The sequence below is a fragment of the Mytilus galloprovincialis genome, chromosome 13, assembly GCF_965363235.1.
Source record: "Mytilus galloprovincialis chromosome 13, xbMytGall1.hap1.1, whole genome shotgun sequence".
NCBI classification, from domain to species: domain Eukaryota; kingdom Metazoa; phylum Mollusca; class Bivalvia; order Mytilida; family Mytilidae; genus Mytilus; species Mytilus galloprovincialis.
The window spans coordinates 21,072,352-21,087,515 of NC_134850.1; the positions used below are offsets into that span (position 1 = coordinate 21,072,352).

At 30.9% G+C, this 15,164-nt stretch overlaps 1 protein-coding gene across 7 annotated transcripts in view; it reads left to right on the plus strand.

Moving 5' to 3' along the window:
• Positions 1-1,388: 1,388 nt before the first annotated feature.
• LOC143056976 (E3 ubiquitin-protein ligase Midline-1-like) overlaps positions 1,389-15,164 on the plus strand; it is a 31,324-nt gene continuing 17,548 nt past the window's right edge. Inside the window, exons 1-3 of one of the 7 annotated variants that reach the window (XM_076230187.1) lie at positions 1,389-1,406; positions 5,382-5,481; positions 6,762-6,861. In XM_076230187.1, the coding sequence (XP_076086302.1) occupies positions 6,790-6,861 (72 nt within the window). In that variant the 5' untranslated portion in view covers positions 1,389-1,406; positions 5,382-5,481; positions 6,762-6,789. Of the gene's footprint in view, positions 1,407-5,381; positions 5,482-5,729; positions 5,856-6,761; positions 6,862-7,643; positions 7,746-8,617; positions 8,666-10,473; positions 10,604-12,015; positions 12,270-15,164 lie in introns of those variants that run through there. The other 6 variants (XM_076230188.1, XM_076230192.1, XM_076230193.1 and 3 more) reach the window with 6 other exon arrangements.

The window sequence follows — 15,164 nt, forward strand, 5'->3', positions numbered from 1 at the left end:
CCCCCCCAGAAAATCAAATGGTTGCTGCCTAAGCAAGTTATGTGATAAGGAAGGTAATTTGTTGTTCAATAGGACATTATTTAATTTTTTAATGAGGTTATCTCTCACATAGTTATAAGAGGAACATTTTAAAAGAAAATGTAGTTCATCTTCAATGTCTCCATTGTTGCAGCAAAGACATACCCTACTCTGCTTTGCTATTTTTAGATATCGCCCTCTTTCAATAGTGAGGAGAAATATTCTCACACAGATCAAGAAATGTGAAAATAGCACAAAAATTAGAGAAAACTTATTATCAACCAGGGTTTAAATGACGTAAATTAATGTAAGCATTATAGGCTATCATACTATCTTCATTAATGAGGAGAACCCATGCCATATAGTCAGCTTAAAAAGGCACCTACATGAAAAGTATGAAACAATTCAAATGACAAAACTAAAGGCCTAATTTATAACAAAACATTTTTCAAAAAACAATAAGACAGACATAAACCATATACAACACCTGAACCACAGGCTCCTGAACAGGCAAATGTATAGAATGTGGGAGGGCCTATATATTAACATGTAAATTTATACATATGGTATCTCAAGTTACAAACACAAAATAGTTTTAAACATTTCAGTGAGTAACCAAAACAATTTATACTATCAAGACCAGGAGAGATAACTCAAGATATCAACTAATAATTTGTTGGAGTAGGTCAATAGATAACTTTTGGGTTCAACGCATTTCCGACAAAATCATTGGTTTTAGTGAACATCATTCGTGCAATTAGGGGCGTAGTCATTTCAGTTCCAATGTTGAACGAGTGGTTGGAAAACTATAAAGCTATATTGCACCAATTATTCGGCAAATTGAATTCTCATAATTGTCTTTCAGCACTGCTGTCATTATAGGGAATTGTGATTAAAAGTACATACAGAACAAATATTATTTCTAGTTAATCCTGCACACAATGACGATCACTAAGACGCTTGATGAATGTTTAGAGTGCAGGGATACAGGCGATTCCCTTTATCTGGTAAAAGACTTCATAAAGGCATGCATAATTGACAAGTTTTTTCCGGTGATGGACAAACTCAAAAGTGGTCTATTCTCTTTATGCCCAAATGAGAGATTTTCAAGGGCAAGCAAAGCAAGGTGATTTTTTTTACAATCTAAGCAAAAATTATCTTATTTCCAACCGAAGGGAGGGAGGTGCATCTTTACATATATATTGAAATTAATATCTGCTGTTTTTTTATGTATTTAAGCTTTATAATAATTGTGTAAAAAATTGGTGATAATTTATTTATGCATATGCCTTTTTCAGAGATCCTTTCCAGGAATGTCGTGGATGGATGAATTAGTGGACAAAGGGTACCATAAAAGATTCTTCTTCTACACTTATGTATACCTATAGGTATGGATGATTTTAAGGTTACATACAACCACTAATTATGACACCTGTTGTGACTGTTGATTAGCGTAGGGTCGTTAACTTGTCATAATATGTCCCCAGGTAAAAAAAAAAATCGGGCATATTTGGTGAAAATCAGGATTTTGACTAGTTTTACGATCCCGCTAGCGGGATTCGGGTTGAGGGATAAAAATTGGGATGATACCACGAAAATCGGGATAGTTGGCAGGTCTGGATTTGTTGTTCCAGAGTTATAGGACTTAAACATATTTAATCATCAAAACCTTTATACTATTTCATATATATATATATCCTATAATGAAATATTTACACAATGTTAAAAGTAGGGTTTATATATAAACAAAGTCACAAATGAAAAAAATATTTCAGCTCCTTTTTTATTTTATTTTTTTTTAAATTGATAACATGGATAATTTCAAAATTTTCGACTTAAAATATCAATAAATAGGCATTTTGTTATATCTCTTTGGAGAATGCTTTCCAGAATAATTTACCAAAAAATTATACATTTTTTCGTTCATTAAATGAGGGGGGATAGGACCTTTATCGGGACTCCGGGATCGGGTGTTTTTAAGCTCGGGATTTCGGGATTGACCCTTTCGGGATCCGGGAATCCTTTTTTTTTTGGATTTCGGGATGTCGGGATTTGCTTTATTTAAATTCGGGACCTCGGGATTTTGTTTTTTCAAGTCCAGGATTTCGGGATCAAGACCCCTCCTATCCCCCCTCTTAAATAACATTCATTAGATATATATATTAGAAAGATGTGGTATGAGTGCCAATGAGACAACTCGAGATCTCCATCCAAGTCACAATTTGAAAAGTAAATCCAGGGGCGTAGCTTACGTTAAGGCAACTGAGTTGCCGTTGCCTCGGTAAACTGCCTCGGTAAAAAAAATAAATATATATTTTCCTTCACTGTATTTTCTTTTAAATGATTATTGCAGCAAACTGGCTACTAAACAATAATGTTCAGCAACTTGTTATGTCTTGTTGGTGCGGTTATTGATTCATACCCTTTACGAATTATTCAAGACTTATGGGAACATTTGAATTAATTTCCCCTCCTCTACTTGGAAATACCCTTTGCGGTAGTTTTCTGTAATGCAAGTTTGTCAGAGTAAAAGGAAATCGACAACAAATTTATTTTGTCCTACCTTATTGCAAGCGAAAACAATGAGTAGAATAGATGAGGATGCAACTCACGAGTCACCCGATCAAATCACTTTACCTTTGAATTAGGTCAATTAGTTGATTTTGTGTCAGAATAATTTCTAGTATATTATGAGGGCCTGGATGAGGTTTTAAGAAAATAGAAAAATCGGCCCTGAAATTAATTTAAATTTAAAAGAATATGGATTTAAAATGGTGCTAAATTATAAAATAAAGGAAAATCAAATTATGGGCGACAATGATTAAAAAATAAATATTTGATAATCCCATTCTAAGCATTAAAACCCTCATTTATAACCGTTGACATATGTTCCTCTAAGACTATTTTCATTGACTTTGGTACTAAACAAAACAAAATATGCATTTATATATTATAGTGCACAGAAAATAATTTATTTGTTGTGGTTCTCAAGTTTTATTCTCGCTATTTTAAATTCATAGTACGTTTTCACAAGCAGGGAATTTAAAGTATTTAAAGGAATCACTAATTCCAGAGAAATATGTCTGTTAGTTAATACATAATGTCAGTTAATATATATAAAAAATTCAACCAAATACTGTTCATTTATAATGAAGACTTCAGAATAAACTAAATGTTAGTTATTCGCCGGTTGTCATGTTCATCGTGAATGAAAAAAAAAGAGTTAAAAATCATTCAATATGTAATTTCAAGACCTTCGAAGGAATACACCACTAAAACAAGTGCCGTGCTACACTTTCACATGTAGCTTATGTTTTTCTCCTAGTTTATCCTGAAATTCGTTTGTTCAATCCAGCTGTCATTTTGTGGTGATTATCTATAATTCGTTGATTCGTGACCTACGACCAAATAAATGATCAACACAAAACTTATTACAAATAAACCTTAATATTTGCATTTGTTTTTTTCTGTATTGAACATTTTGTACAGGTTTCTTCTATCCAATTCGAGCAAGGTCATGATTTCTTGTGATATGATGTGTGAGGTACAGTCAACTATATTAGAGTGTGCTTGGACATATATTGGGAGCCATTAGTCATTTGAGCTATCTTTCTGCTGGGAACAGTATGTCAATATATATATGTTCCTGCTTTCTGTAACTGCTAGCAAGTCAGGAAACTGACTTTTCATTGGTTGTCTAATGTGATACCTTCACATATTTTTTTTTATATAGCTTGGAGTATAGATAGTAAGGCATATAATTAACATTATTATGATGAAAAAACATTGAACAGCAACTATTTTTAACGATTTTTTTTTGTTCAAATTGTAAAAACCTCTATAGCTTCAGGGGAGCGCAACCCACTGCCTCTGTATAAACAGAAGGCAAGCTACGCCACTGAAATCATACATTAGATCTGTTTGTCCATTCTCATTAACCTGTGGAAAGGTAAATTGATTGTGATGTTGAACAGTGTTGGCCAGAGGCAGATTAAGATGGGGCCCAGGGAGCCTCCCCACCCCCTTTACTGAGAGAAATTTTAGTTGATTATATAGGGAATCACTGAGTTAGCATGACCAAAGTCAGGGTCCCCTCTTAAGCAGTCAGTGGCCCGTCACTTATGAAAGATTCTAGATCCACCGCTATTGGCCTACCTACTTAATTCATTAAACTAATCAAATCTCTGCTCTCTTTAGTATGGAATATTAAGTTAGTCAGTCTTTGATAGCTGTTCAACTTATTCCATTTAAAATATAGTCTAATGCCAATTGCTTTAAGGGGAAAATATAAAGTTTTCACTTATGGTTTTAACTTTAAGTAATGCCTGACTGTTATAAGTAGCATCAGACAGATGTTAATCTATAAATTATATGCACTAATTTAATTCTATGGTTAATCCTATACATTTGGATTATGATGTCAAATAAGCATATTTAGTTAGTTTTAATTAAAATGGGATTAATATTAATGCTTGTGTCAGCAGACATGTAAAATTTACCAACATTACTCCAAAAATTACTGCAAAGCTGTGTGCTAACAAATAATAAGAAATTTTGAAACTCCTTATTGATTTAATGGAACAAGAAAATACATAAAATAATAAGTTATTTTTCCCTGATTTGTTCTTTTATTTATATCAATAATTATTACTTTTAGCAAACTGTTTTTTTTTTAATTCATACCTGTTTTTGAAATAATTGAAGAAAATGGTACCATTTGAAAATTTATTGGGTATTAATCAAAGATGCAGATAGCTTGAATAATGAATAAAGCAAAATGATATTCCTTTTTAAAAATTTGAAAATTCAGTTTGAATGCCTTTCTTAAAAAGTCATATTTTTTTCAAATCTAAAATCATGAAACCTTATTCACATTCATCATGAACTGAGAATTCCCCTAGTTTACAGCTGCTTGATTTGAAAGTCCTGACATTTCCTGAAATTCTCCCATCAACTTTTTCCCTAAAAAAAGGGGTAAATGTTTTACAGGATATTTTCAGGATTTCCCAGGATAATCTTGAGATATCCTGGTTAAAAAAATTGTCAGGATTTATTTCTGCAAGGGTAGTCACTTATGATGTTGTAGTTGTAATATTTATAAGAAATAATACGGTAATGCACTTCACGATGGATAATACAACTGTAAGCCAATGTCCTAAGCCAAAATTGAATATTAAGTAGTTTATGAATTGAAAATCAGATCAAAATCCTTGATGGGATGACTTTTCTATATAGGTTTTTACCTGTCCAGACTTTAGAGGGAAAGTTTCAATATACATTAGGATTAATAATTTGTTTGAAAGGGATGCTATGATCTGGTTGAATGGGTTTACAATAATAAAAGAACGAAAATTTCATTTCAGGTTTAAAATGCATTTAAGTGGAATGGATTTATCTATCTGGAAAGAAAACATATACATTGATTTTTAAATCGCGGGCTTCTGAAGTTTTTATCCTGTTCAGGTAACGATAACAATAGTTAGAATAATCGACCACGATTTATTACTTGTTTAAGTTTTAACACATACGGCAGTTCCATGTACACTTTCAAAGTTAAACGAATAATTAATTCCCATGACAAATGGGTATACATATATATGTTATCTGTAGAAACGTAAGGTTTCCATTCGAGTACTAAAGCATGATTTTATTTTTAACTTTGTCAAAAGATTATACGTGATAAAAGCACAATTTATTACTTGACAAATTGAATGCATTGAAACGTCTTTAATTAACGGTAGATATTTTACCGGGATGACATAACTGAGCCTGATCCATTTACATATTTATGGAAAAGTGGGAAAAAAATGAGAGATTTATTTCAACAATATTGTAAGGTATTTAATCTGTTCAGTTTTCAAATCTTTTGTAGTTTTATAGTTTTTCTTTGAGCAAGTTTAATTTAATTTAAAAGTTATTGCATATATTTAATTTGGTTCTTTGCTTTAGCATTAGGGTTGTTAACTTGCAAAAAGTAAATCCTTTTCAGTTGATACAAATTAAATACTTGGTCTTATACTTGTATATCAAACATGTCAAAGATAGAAAGACCAAGCCTTTATTTGGATTTATTTTTCTACTATTCCTAACTTATAGTATTATGGGTGCATTACAGGTGGGGTACTTTTCTTTAGATTTTTAAGTATCCATGTAAATGCATTGTTGCTATCATGGTTGCTGTATATCTCCTTAAAATTTGTGTGATGTTTACAACATTGTTGAATTTTGTGTCAACATAAAATTACATTTTCTAAATTTGATGCAGTCTTGTGAAGACAAACACAACGGGTGCATCATGTGGAGCAAAATCTGTTTATACCCTTCCATAGCACCTGATGACTCACCCCAAGTTTTTGATGGATTTAGTGTTGCTAAATTAGTCTTTAGTTTTCTATAATGTGTCTAAGCACAGGGGCTTGTTTAGTGGGTCAGACAAGGTTTTACTGTCAATGGCGATCGCTATCCTATATAAAATACCAAGTTTATATAGGATAGCGATCGCCATTGACAGTAAAACCTCGTCTGACCCACTAAACAAGCCCCTGTGGTCTAAGTGTGTACTATTGATTGTCTGTTACTTTTTTAAAAGTTTTTCTGTTTTAGCCACAGCGTTGACAGTTTGTTTTTCAATCTATGAATTTGAATGTCCCCCTGATATTTTTGCCCCTCTTTTATATTTATGGAGTTTGTGTGTTGTTCCAGAGTTGTAGGCCTTGACAAATTTTGTTTCTTTTTAATTGTAGGTGGTGCTGCTAGAGACAAGAAACGGTAATGGCCCAGTGTAGTTTTTGGAGTACAGAAAGGCACAAAGACAAGTCTAACCTAAGATCAAGAAAGAACAAGGTATGAGCTATTTTAAGTTTTTGATGTAATCATGAATAGGCTTGTATATTGAATGGGATTATAATACAGGCTTCACAATAGGACCCTCAAGCCCTTGAATCTTGAGACTGGACCCTAGTGATGCACCTCATAGCAGAATCATTGAGCCCTGGAGCTCTGTGCCTAACAAAGTCTCAAACTTCAGACTATGGATAAGAGGAGCCTGGAACCCAACATTAAAATAAAGATGGAGCTAGCTGGGAGACTGGATCTTGTGTTAATTGCCCCAAATTTCATTTTTGTACATTTTCAATTTTTATAACAAAATTAGCATATCTTCTGACTTTTAGCAAAGTTCTCAATGTGTATGTCTCAAATTAGGAGCCTGCATTTCAATGGATCTGCATAAAGATAAATATATTAAATTTCAGATTTGCCAAAACTAGGAACATATATATATTGACCATAGATATACTGTTCCCAGCCAAAACTCACTAAGTTGCATTATATGCATTTAAACAATATGAACCCCCTTGTTGATCAAATGATTTCCTGGTGCAATATAACAACTTTAAACTATTATATACAAATAACTTAACAAACTCAGTTGTATGCTTCAATAACTTCTTATTGATGTTTTAATTGATAGTTTAATTTTTGATGTGATAGGATTAATAAACTATGCCAAAACATTTAGATTACAACTAAGATTATATGATAAAATTGTCTTTGTGTCAACTTAAACAGGTAGGGGTCGTTTGTGTATTGGCCTTATATATAATACTCATGTTTAAATAGCTGGGTAGTTTTTGGATTATAATTTTAGTATATATGATATGGATTATTATAAGAAACTGTTTTATTGGATAATCTTGGATTAACTTGAGATTGTTACTTACTTTGAGGTAATAGTACGTGTTATTATAATAGTAAAAAGATAAATTTCTAAGGTAAGGAAATTACCTTATATTTGTTATATTTTTTTTTTACTTTTGATTTAAAAATATGATGCTTCTGAATTATAGGTAGAACTAATTTGATTTTAAAACTCCCAGCAATGTAGCACAGTTTCATCCTGAATAAGAGTGTAATTTCATTTTTGAAATTTAACTGCTTATCAGATGCCCCTCTCTCCAGTGTATTCACGGTGGATCAAGCCTTTTTCTAAAGGGGGTTCTCAAACCAGGATAAGGGGGTAAGGGGGGGGGCATTCCAACCATATGTCCCTATTCAAATGCATTGATCGTCTTTAAAAAAGGGGGGTCGGACACCAGGATTCCCTTATAATTAGACATGGTTATGTATATGCTTTAAACTTTCTTATTTAACATGTTTTTTTTTTAATATTTTTGAACAAATCCAAGGGCCAACTGGGTTTCTGCCAAAGGAAGATATAGGAATACAGGGAGGGGGGATTCATTTTGAGAATATTGTTATACACTGTAAACATTCATATATTTAAGACATTGGTTTCCATACAGTTTTATCTTTAGAATAGATTTCGTAGATATAAGAAGATGTGGTATAAATGCCAATGAGACAGTTACTCTCCATCCAAGTCACAATTTCTGATTTTTTTCACCATTTTCAATGCCTTCCTTATTAAAATAAATGAAAAGATCTTCTATAAAACCATGATTACAAGACTTAGTTACTACAAGAAAAAATATGTTTAAATTCAACCAAGCATATTAAACAAATCATATCATAACATTGCATATAATAAGACATTATTATATTGCCAAGTTTTTAAGTTGTCAACTTGACACGATCTGTACATATTGTTTTACAATATTGAGTGGTTTAATTACACAATTCTAGCTCTGTAAGTGTATTTTATAATATTTTAGGATTTGATTGATAAAAGCAAATATTTAAATAGTACTTGAATATTTGTTTAAAATCAAAAGATTGTAATATTGTTTTAAAGAAATTCAAACCGTTTTAGAGAAAGTTTTGAGTATATATATTTGTTTAAAATCAAAAGATTTTAATATTGTTTTAAAGAAATTCAAACTGTTTTAGAGAAAGTTTTGAGTATATATATTTGTTTATTATACATATAAATAAAGGTTGCATTGTATTGGGTTCATAGTAACCTAAGAAAACCCAGATCTATAGCAGTTTGATTAATATCAAACTATATTTTTAAAAAGAAGACTTCACTTCATATATTTTTAATTATGTATAGATTGTACGAAAGATGTTAAAAGGGAACACAGTAAATAGCTGAATTAATTAGATGTGTATTGGATTTCGTTGAAGAGAATTTAATATTTCGATATGCATTGTTAACAGGATGAAATGAAAACTTGAATGGAATTCAAATTTTAAAGTTATTGATAAAAAAAGAACCGTTAACTCTAAGTAACAAAAGAACCTGGTAGTTTAATTGTTCAAGATTACAATAGCTCACAAGAAAAGCTTTGCTTACATTTAAAATGTCTTTGTTTTCATTATGAATGACAAGGGGGTATTTAAAGGGTGCATATATTACTAAATATTTTGTAGCTGAAGAAATGATTAAACTAAGCTAGCTAGCACAGTTTTATAATAGTCATGTTTTTAGTAAATGATAAGATTTATAAAATATCTGTTAGAAGTTTCTAATTGAAATTCAAATGGTCTGTAACTGTAACACTACATACATACTGCATGTCTAAATCAACATTTTATACCTAATTATTTAATGGTTAGTTTTATAAAAGTCTTGTTTTTAGTAAATGATAAGATTTATAAAACATCTGTTAGAAGTTTCTAATTGAAATTCAAATGGTCTGTAACACTACCAACATGTCTAAATGAACCTTTTATAGCTTATTTAATGGTTTAATGGTTTGGGTTTTGCTTATTGTTGAAGGCAGTATTGTGACCTATAGTCATGTACATTCACCTTATGAGGTCTCTAAGTCATGGATTTGTGGGAACTTAAAAGCCACTGTTTAAGCACTATTGAATAATATTGTGGAATCAATTTTTATAGGAAACATTGTGGAAGCTTAAGTGCAGGGTTCAAACTTAAAACCTTGCGTGAGCGGCTTTAAGTGATACAATAGATGAACTTCTCAGATCGCACAGCCACTAAGGCCCCTCAACAGATATCTATTTATTTCATATTTTCTTTACTTCTACATGCTTATTACAACATTTTGTCAAAGCTAGATTTGTCACTGATAAAGTATTCAATTTTGAATTTAACTGAAACGGAATATCATCTAGAGCACCCTATTGGCCAATCAAGAGGAGGGGATTCTGAGGTTTGAAACTCCCCCTTTTTTTTTTACGATCAATGCATTTGAATGGGGACATATGGTTGGATCCCCCCTTTTTTTTAAATGGCTGGATCCACCCCTGCACCTTCTAAATATCATTGAATATCAAGGTGTGTTATCTTAAAAAAATTGAGCATTTAATACATGTAATATACTGTACTACATGTTATTTTTATGAACTTCATGTCAGAATACAAATATTTCACCTAGATGGAGCCCCGTATTGTATGAACAAGAGATATGTATTGATTGACGTTCTGCACATTAAACACTTATTGAATATATTTAAACTCATTAAATATACAAATTACTTTTAATACAATTCTATAATAGAAAGTGAATTTAAAACATTTTCTGTGAACAAGACTTGGCTTCTATAAGTCATGTGAATTTCTAAGTTTATTCACACTCATCTGGGAGTCTTTATGGGACTTAAGTTAAATGGTTCCTAGGGTGAAAGTTTTAACACAAGGATGCTGTTTGAATACCAGGTAATTATTTGTTTCACTTCTGTCTATTTTGAGTTTAAAAATTGGGGTGCATGCACGATGTATTGTTGTGAAAAAAATTGTGATTTGAAATGAGTTTGACTTGATAAAATGGATATTAATCGTAAATAGATTTTTAAATTTTATAATTTTAAACTACTTTTTGTGAGCTATTTATTTTAGAGTTGAAAAAAATGTGAATATAAATCGTTGCAAATATGTAAAATTTTGAATCTAATATCTTGCATACCGGTATTTTGAATATAACAACAGCCTTAAAAAATTACAACACTATTTCAGAGTCAATTTAGTCTGATATTGGATAGAAAAGTCTTAAAACACAAAATTAAGTTAGTTTACAGCTACATTATGCAACAAAATGCACAAATCTGAACAAATCAGGGGAGATAAGCAATGAATGTACAAAATACTAATAAAATTAAGAAGAATTTTTCTTTTTTGCATTTCATAGGAAAGGTTTGGAATCAACTTTACTTTCGCTATAATAAGAATGTTCTCATAGGCGGATCCACCTTTCTTGGATTAAAATTGGTTGACTGTAGCAGGCCCCCTCTTTGTTATGGCAGTGGGTGCCCCTCCCCCTGTTACAAAGTTCTGGATCCGCCACAGGCACTTTTATATGGATGTTGGCTTAAACAGATCTACTATTTTCAATGTTCAATGCAAGAATATGTAAACATAAAAAAAATGTTTTTAAACGTAACATATGAAAAAAATCATGTAAATTGTTATATGTTGTTTCTTTAAGTAATGTAGTTAAAAATTTCAGTTCATTATATAAGACACTAAGCTTTCAGGCAAATTAGGTGTTTATTCAGCTAATTTACTATTATGAATCTTAATATTCAGACCCCCCTCCCCCTAAACACATCAAATACCTTTAATTTTAGATTTACATTATTCAAAGTAGAAAACTTGACATGCCCTCCTTGTATGTTATATCTTGAAAATCATCAGTTAGAATAATTTCCCAGTTATAACAAATTCATTAAACTTTTATCACATGTTGAATCATGCACCAATTGTAATTTATCAAAAGATCAGTTAAATGCAGTCACATTTCCATTTTATTTTAATTTTACCAAGTCAAACAATTTACTTTTTCACTTTTTATTGAACAAACATTGTGACTAATAATCGTAAGATAAACCGTTATTATTCCGCCAACTGAACTTCCCCTAGCTAGCTCTGTTTGAGAAAGTAATTTGTTCGATATATTGGATTATCTGGCTACATCTTATGATGAGAGATTAAAGCACCTGTAATATTACCCACATCTGATTCGAGAAAGTATTGTTCAACTTATTGCCTTATCAAGGTACATCATACCGAGAGAGATTAAAGCACCTGTAATATTACCCACATCAGATTCGTAAAAGTATTGTTCAACATACTGCCTTATCAAACTATAACATCATACCGAGAGAGATTTCGACCCCCGTAATAAACCACTTCAGATCTATTATAATACATACAGATTTGAAAAGTTTAATTTAAAATTTACAGTATAAGATATGGGATTTCTCATTGAATGGAGAAACAAACAAAACTGATATGTGTACAATCTAAGTTTTACAGTTTTACTATAGATACTGATTAGGACTATGATTCTTTAGTATACATTCATGACATTTGACTGAAAGGTAAGGTAGGTTAAAATTTACTTACATTTTATCTACTGTTAGAAAAACTATTTGAAATTCAAAAACAATAATCTTACAGATGTAATTCATTCTATAAAATGAAATTTTGAAAATTTATAAAAATGAAAATTTATGATATATATATATATACTTTACAGTTTTTTATATTGATGTAAAACAAGATCTGACAATGCTGAGCAATTATATAAGGTTAAGATCTTTTTGATTTGTCAAATTGTCTCTTTAGAAAAATGTACCTTAAAAGTGTAAATCATATCAATTGTACTTTGTTTTCTATGAAATTACTTTTATTCAAATTTATGAAAATGATAATTTATAAAATACATTGGAGTTTTTTTTATTGATCAAAAGCGGCTTAAGATCTGACAACTCTTGGCAATTATAAAGGTCATGCTGACCCTATGGAATTTCTAATGGACACTTTGTGAAAAAGTCTAACTATGTCTTTTTCCCTGAAATTTGTTAAAGATCAGAAACTTTTCATATAATATATACATATAACGTAACGGTACCCAAATTGCAACGAGTACCCAAATTGCACCTTTTAAGCGAAAATAGCAGCGGAATCTTCCTAGAGACGAAACAATTTGTAGTTTTATAGTTTGATACTATGCACTTCTTTCAACATAGGTAAAAATATTTAGATAAGCACAAATTGTTCATAGTATTTATCAACAGATGAAGTGTTTACTGAAAAAGCAAAATCTACTGAAACGTCACCATGCGACGTCATCAAAACGTCATCTTTTTGAAATGAGCAAATACAATATGTTACAAGTATCCTTTTCTTAAAAAACGAAGAGTAAGCATGGACTAATATCCAATTGTTTAAAATATTTGAAAAAATTAAACAAAAGCTCTGTTATTATACTTTTGACGATGCAAATTTAAGCATGGATGCAATTTGGGTACTCCTCATTTCAGAATCATTGATGGTTTTGAGGTCAGTTTAGACCAATTTTTCTATGATTCCATATGGATTTAAAATTAAATTGGTGAAACCATATAGTAAATAATGATACATCTACAAAATAAACATATAATGAAAACTTTTGTCTGAAGTATAAATAAACGTAGGTTAAAAAACTGTCCAAATAGGTGCAATTTGGGTACCCTGACGTTACCTTAATTAATAGATTCATAGGCTTAAATATTATTTTAATTTACATAATGCAGAACATGGTCAAATTAATCTTGAATCAATAAAAACAAAACTTCTAGTTTAGAAAAAAAGAAATACCGGCGTTCACAATTGTATCTTTAAGGTTCATGCAAAATTTCTGTGCTATGAAAAGTTCACAAATTTTCTTTAAAGTATATACGTTTGGTAAATATCACATTGGTATAGAAAAATTGTATGCATACACTTTTTATTCTTTCAAAAATGATAAGTCCTTATGTCAACCCATTATAGGCTTAAGGACATAAACATTGTATATTTTGAAGAATCCATGTAATATCTTTTGTAAATATTGAAATATCATAAGATGTTTAAACACTTAGTATGTCCCGAATGGTGCTTATAAGAAGGGATCATTGTTAGATTCATTGTTCATGCTCAGTTTTATGTATACCAGTGGCATATGACATCTTTTATGCTTAAACTGATGAATTATAAATGTTGCCTTTACCAAATTTATCATCATTTAGTGTTGTGTTTAAACACTTAGCATGGTTAAAGTGATGCTTCAGTACACTTTAGTACACATAGTGTTATTAATAGGTCTGTGTTCACCAAACAGTCTTTTAGTGTTGTGTTTCAGTTTATTCCTAAAGTCCCAGATCAGGAGCCTCTCAGGAGCCCATGAGGTTCTATGTTTTGTATTATTTTAATGTTTCTCAATTCCTAGAGAATTTGGTCTTGATAACAAAACTTTGAAATTGTTAATTCAGACACATGTCTTTTGTTAAAGACTGACAGTATGTTGACATAGGCCTCCAGATATCTTTGGTTATATGTGTTGGTGGGTTGCTGTCTCTGTAAAAATACACCTGAAATCTTTTTTATGCTCCCAGTAACTGAATCACCTCTTGATTTATCTGTAGTTTTAAGGTGGTACCCAACACTTTCACTAAAATTAATTTGGCTTGTTTAATTTTCATAAAATGTTGTCAAACTATTTACTTTGACCCTTTTACAAAAATATAGAAATTAATTTTTTTTGAACCAACCGTTTTGTCAGAAAAATTACACTGGTTATATAGCAGTTTGACAAACATCAATTTTGATCATTGAGACGCTTAATATTCCTTTTACAACACAACGTCATTAAAACGTTCTGCTGATTTTACAGAGTTGTCTCCCTGTAGTGTTAGGTACCACCTTAAACAGTGCAACTGTTTTGGCATCATTCTGGATGCATTGTCACTGAATACAGCACTAAAACACATTGTATGGTGGTCAATGGCTAAATTAGTTCTTGTCCCAAAGACATTGACCGACTTTATTTTCTCAAGACATTGAATTATCGATTCAATCTTCAAGAAAAAATGTAACTTAAAACATGGAAAAAATGTAGCTTAAAACATGGAAACAGTGTAACTTAAAACATTGGAAAAATGTAACTTAAAACATGGAAAAAATTTAACTTAAAACATGGGAAAAATGTAACTTAAAACATGGATGGTACAGTAAATTCAAACAAACATAATTTTTGTGATGATAAATGGAAGCATAAGTGACATTCAATTTATCCTTTGACCCCGAAGTCCACACAAACCTAAAAATAGTCCTGAAGCAAGCCCAAACGCAGATTTAGGTATAGGGCTCTTAATCTCCGTTAACATATTGTTAAAGCTTTAAAAGTCTGCCCTCTTCTCCTTTACATCATCTCAAATTGTTGACTTTAAATTTAGTGACTTGGTAACGATAATATTTT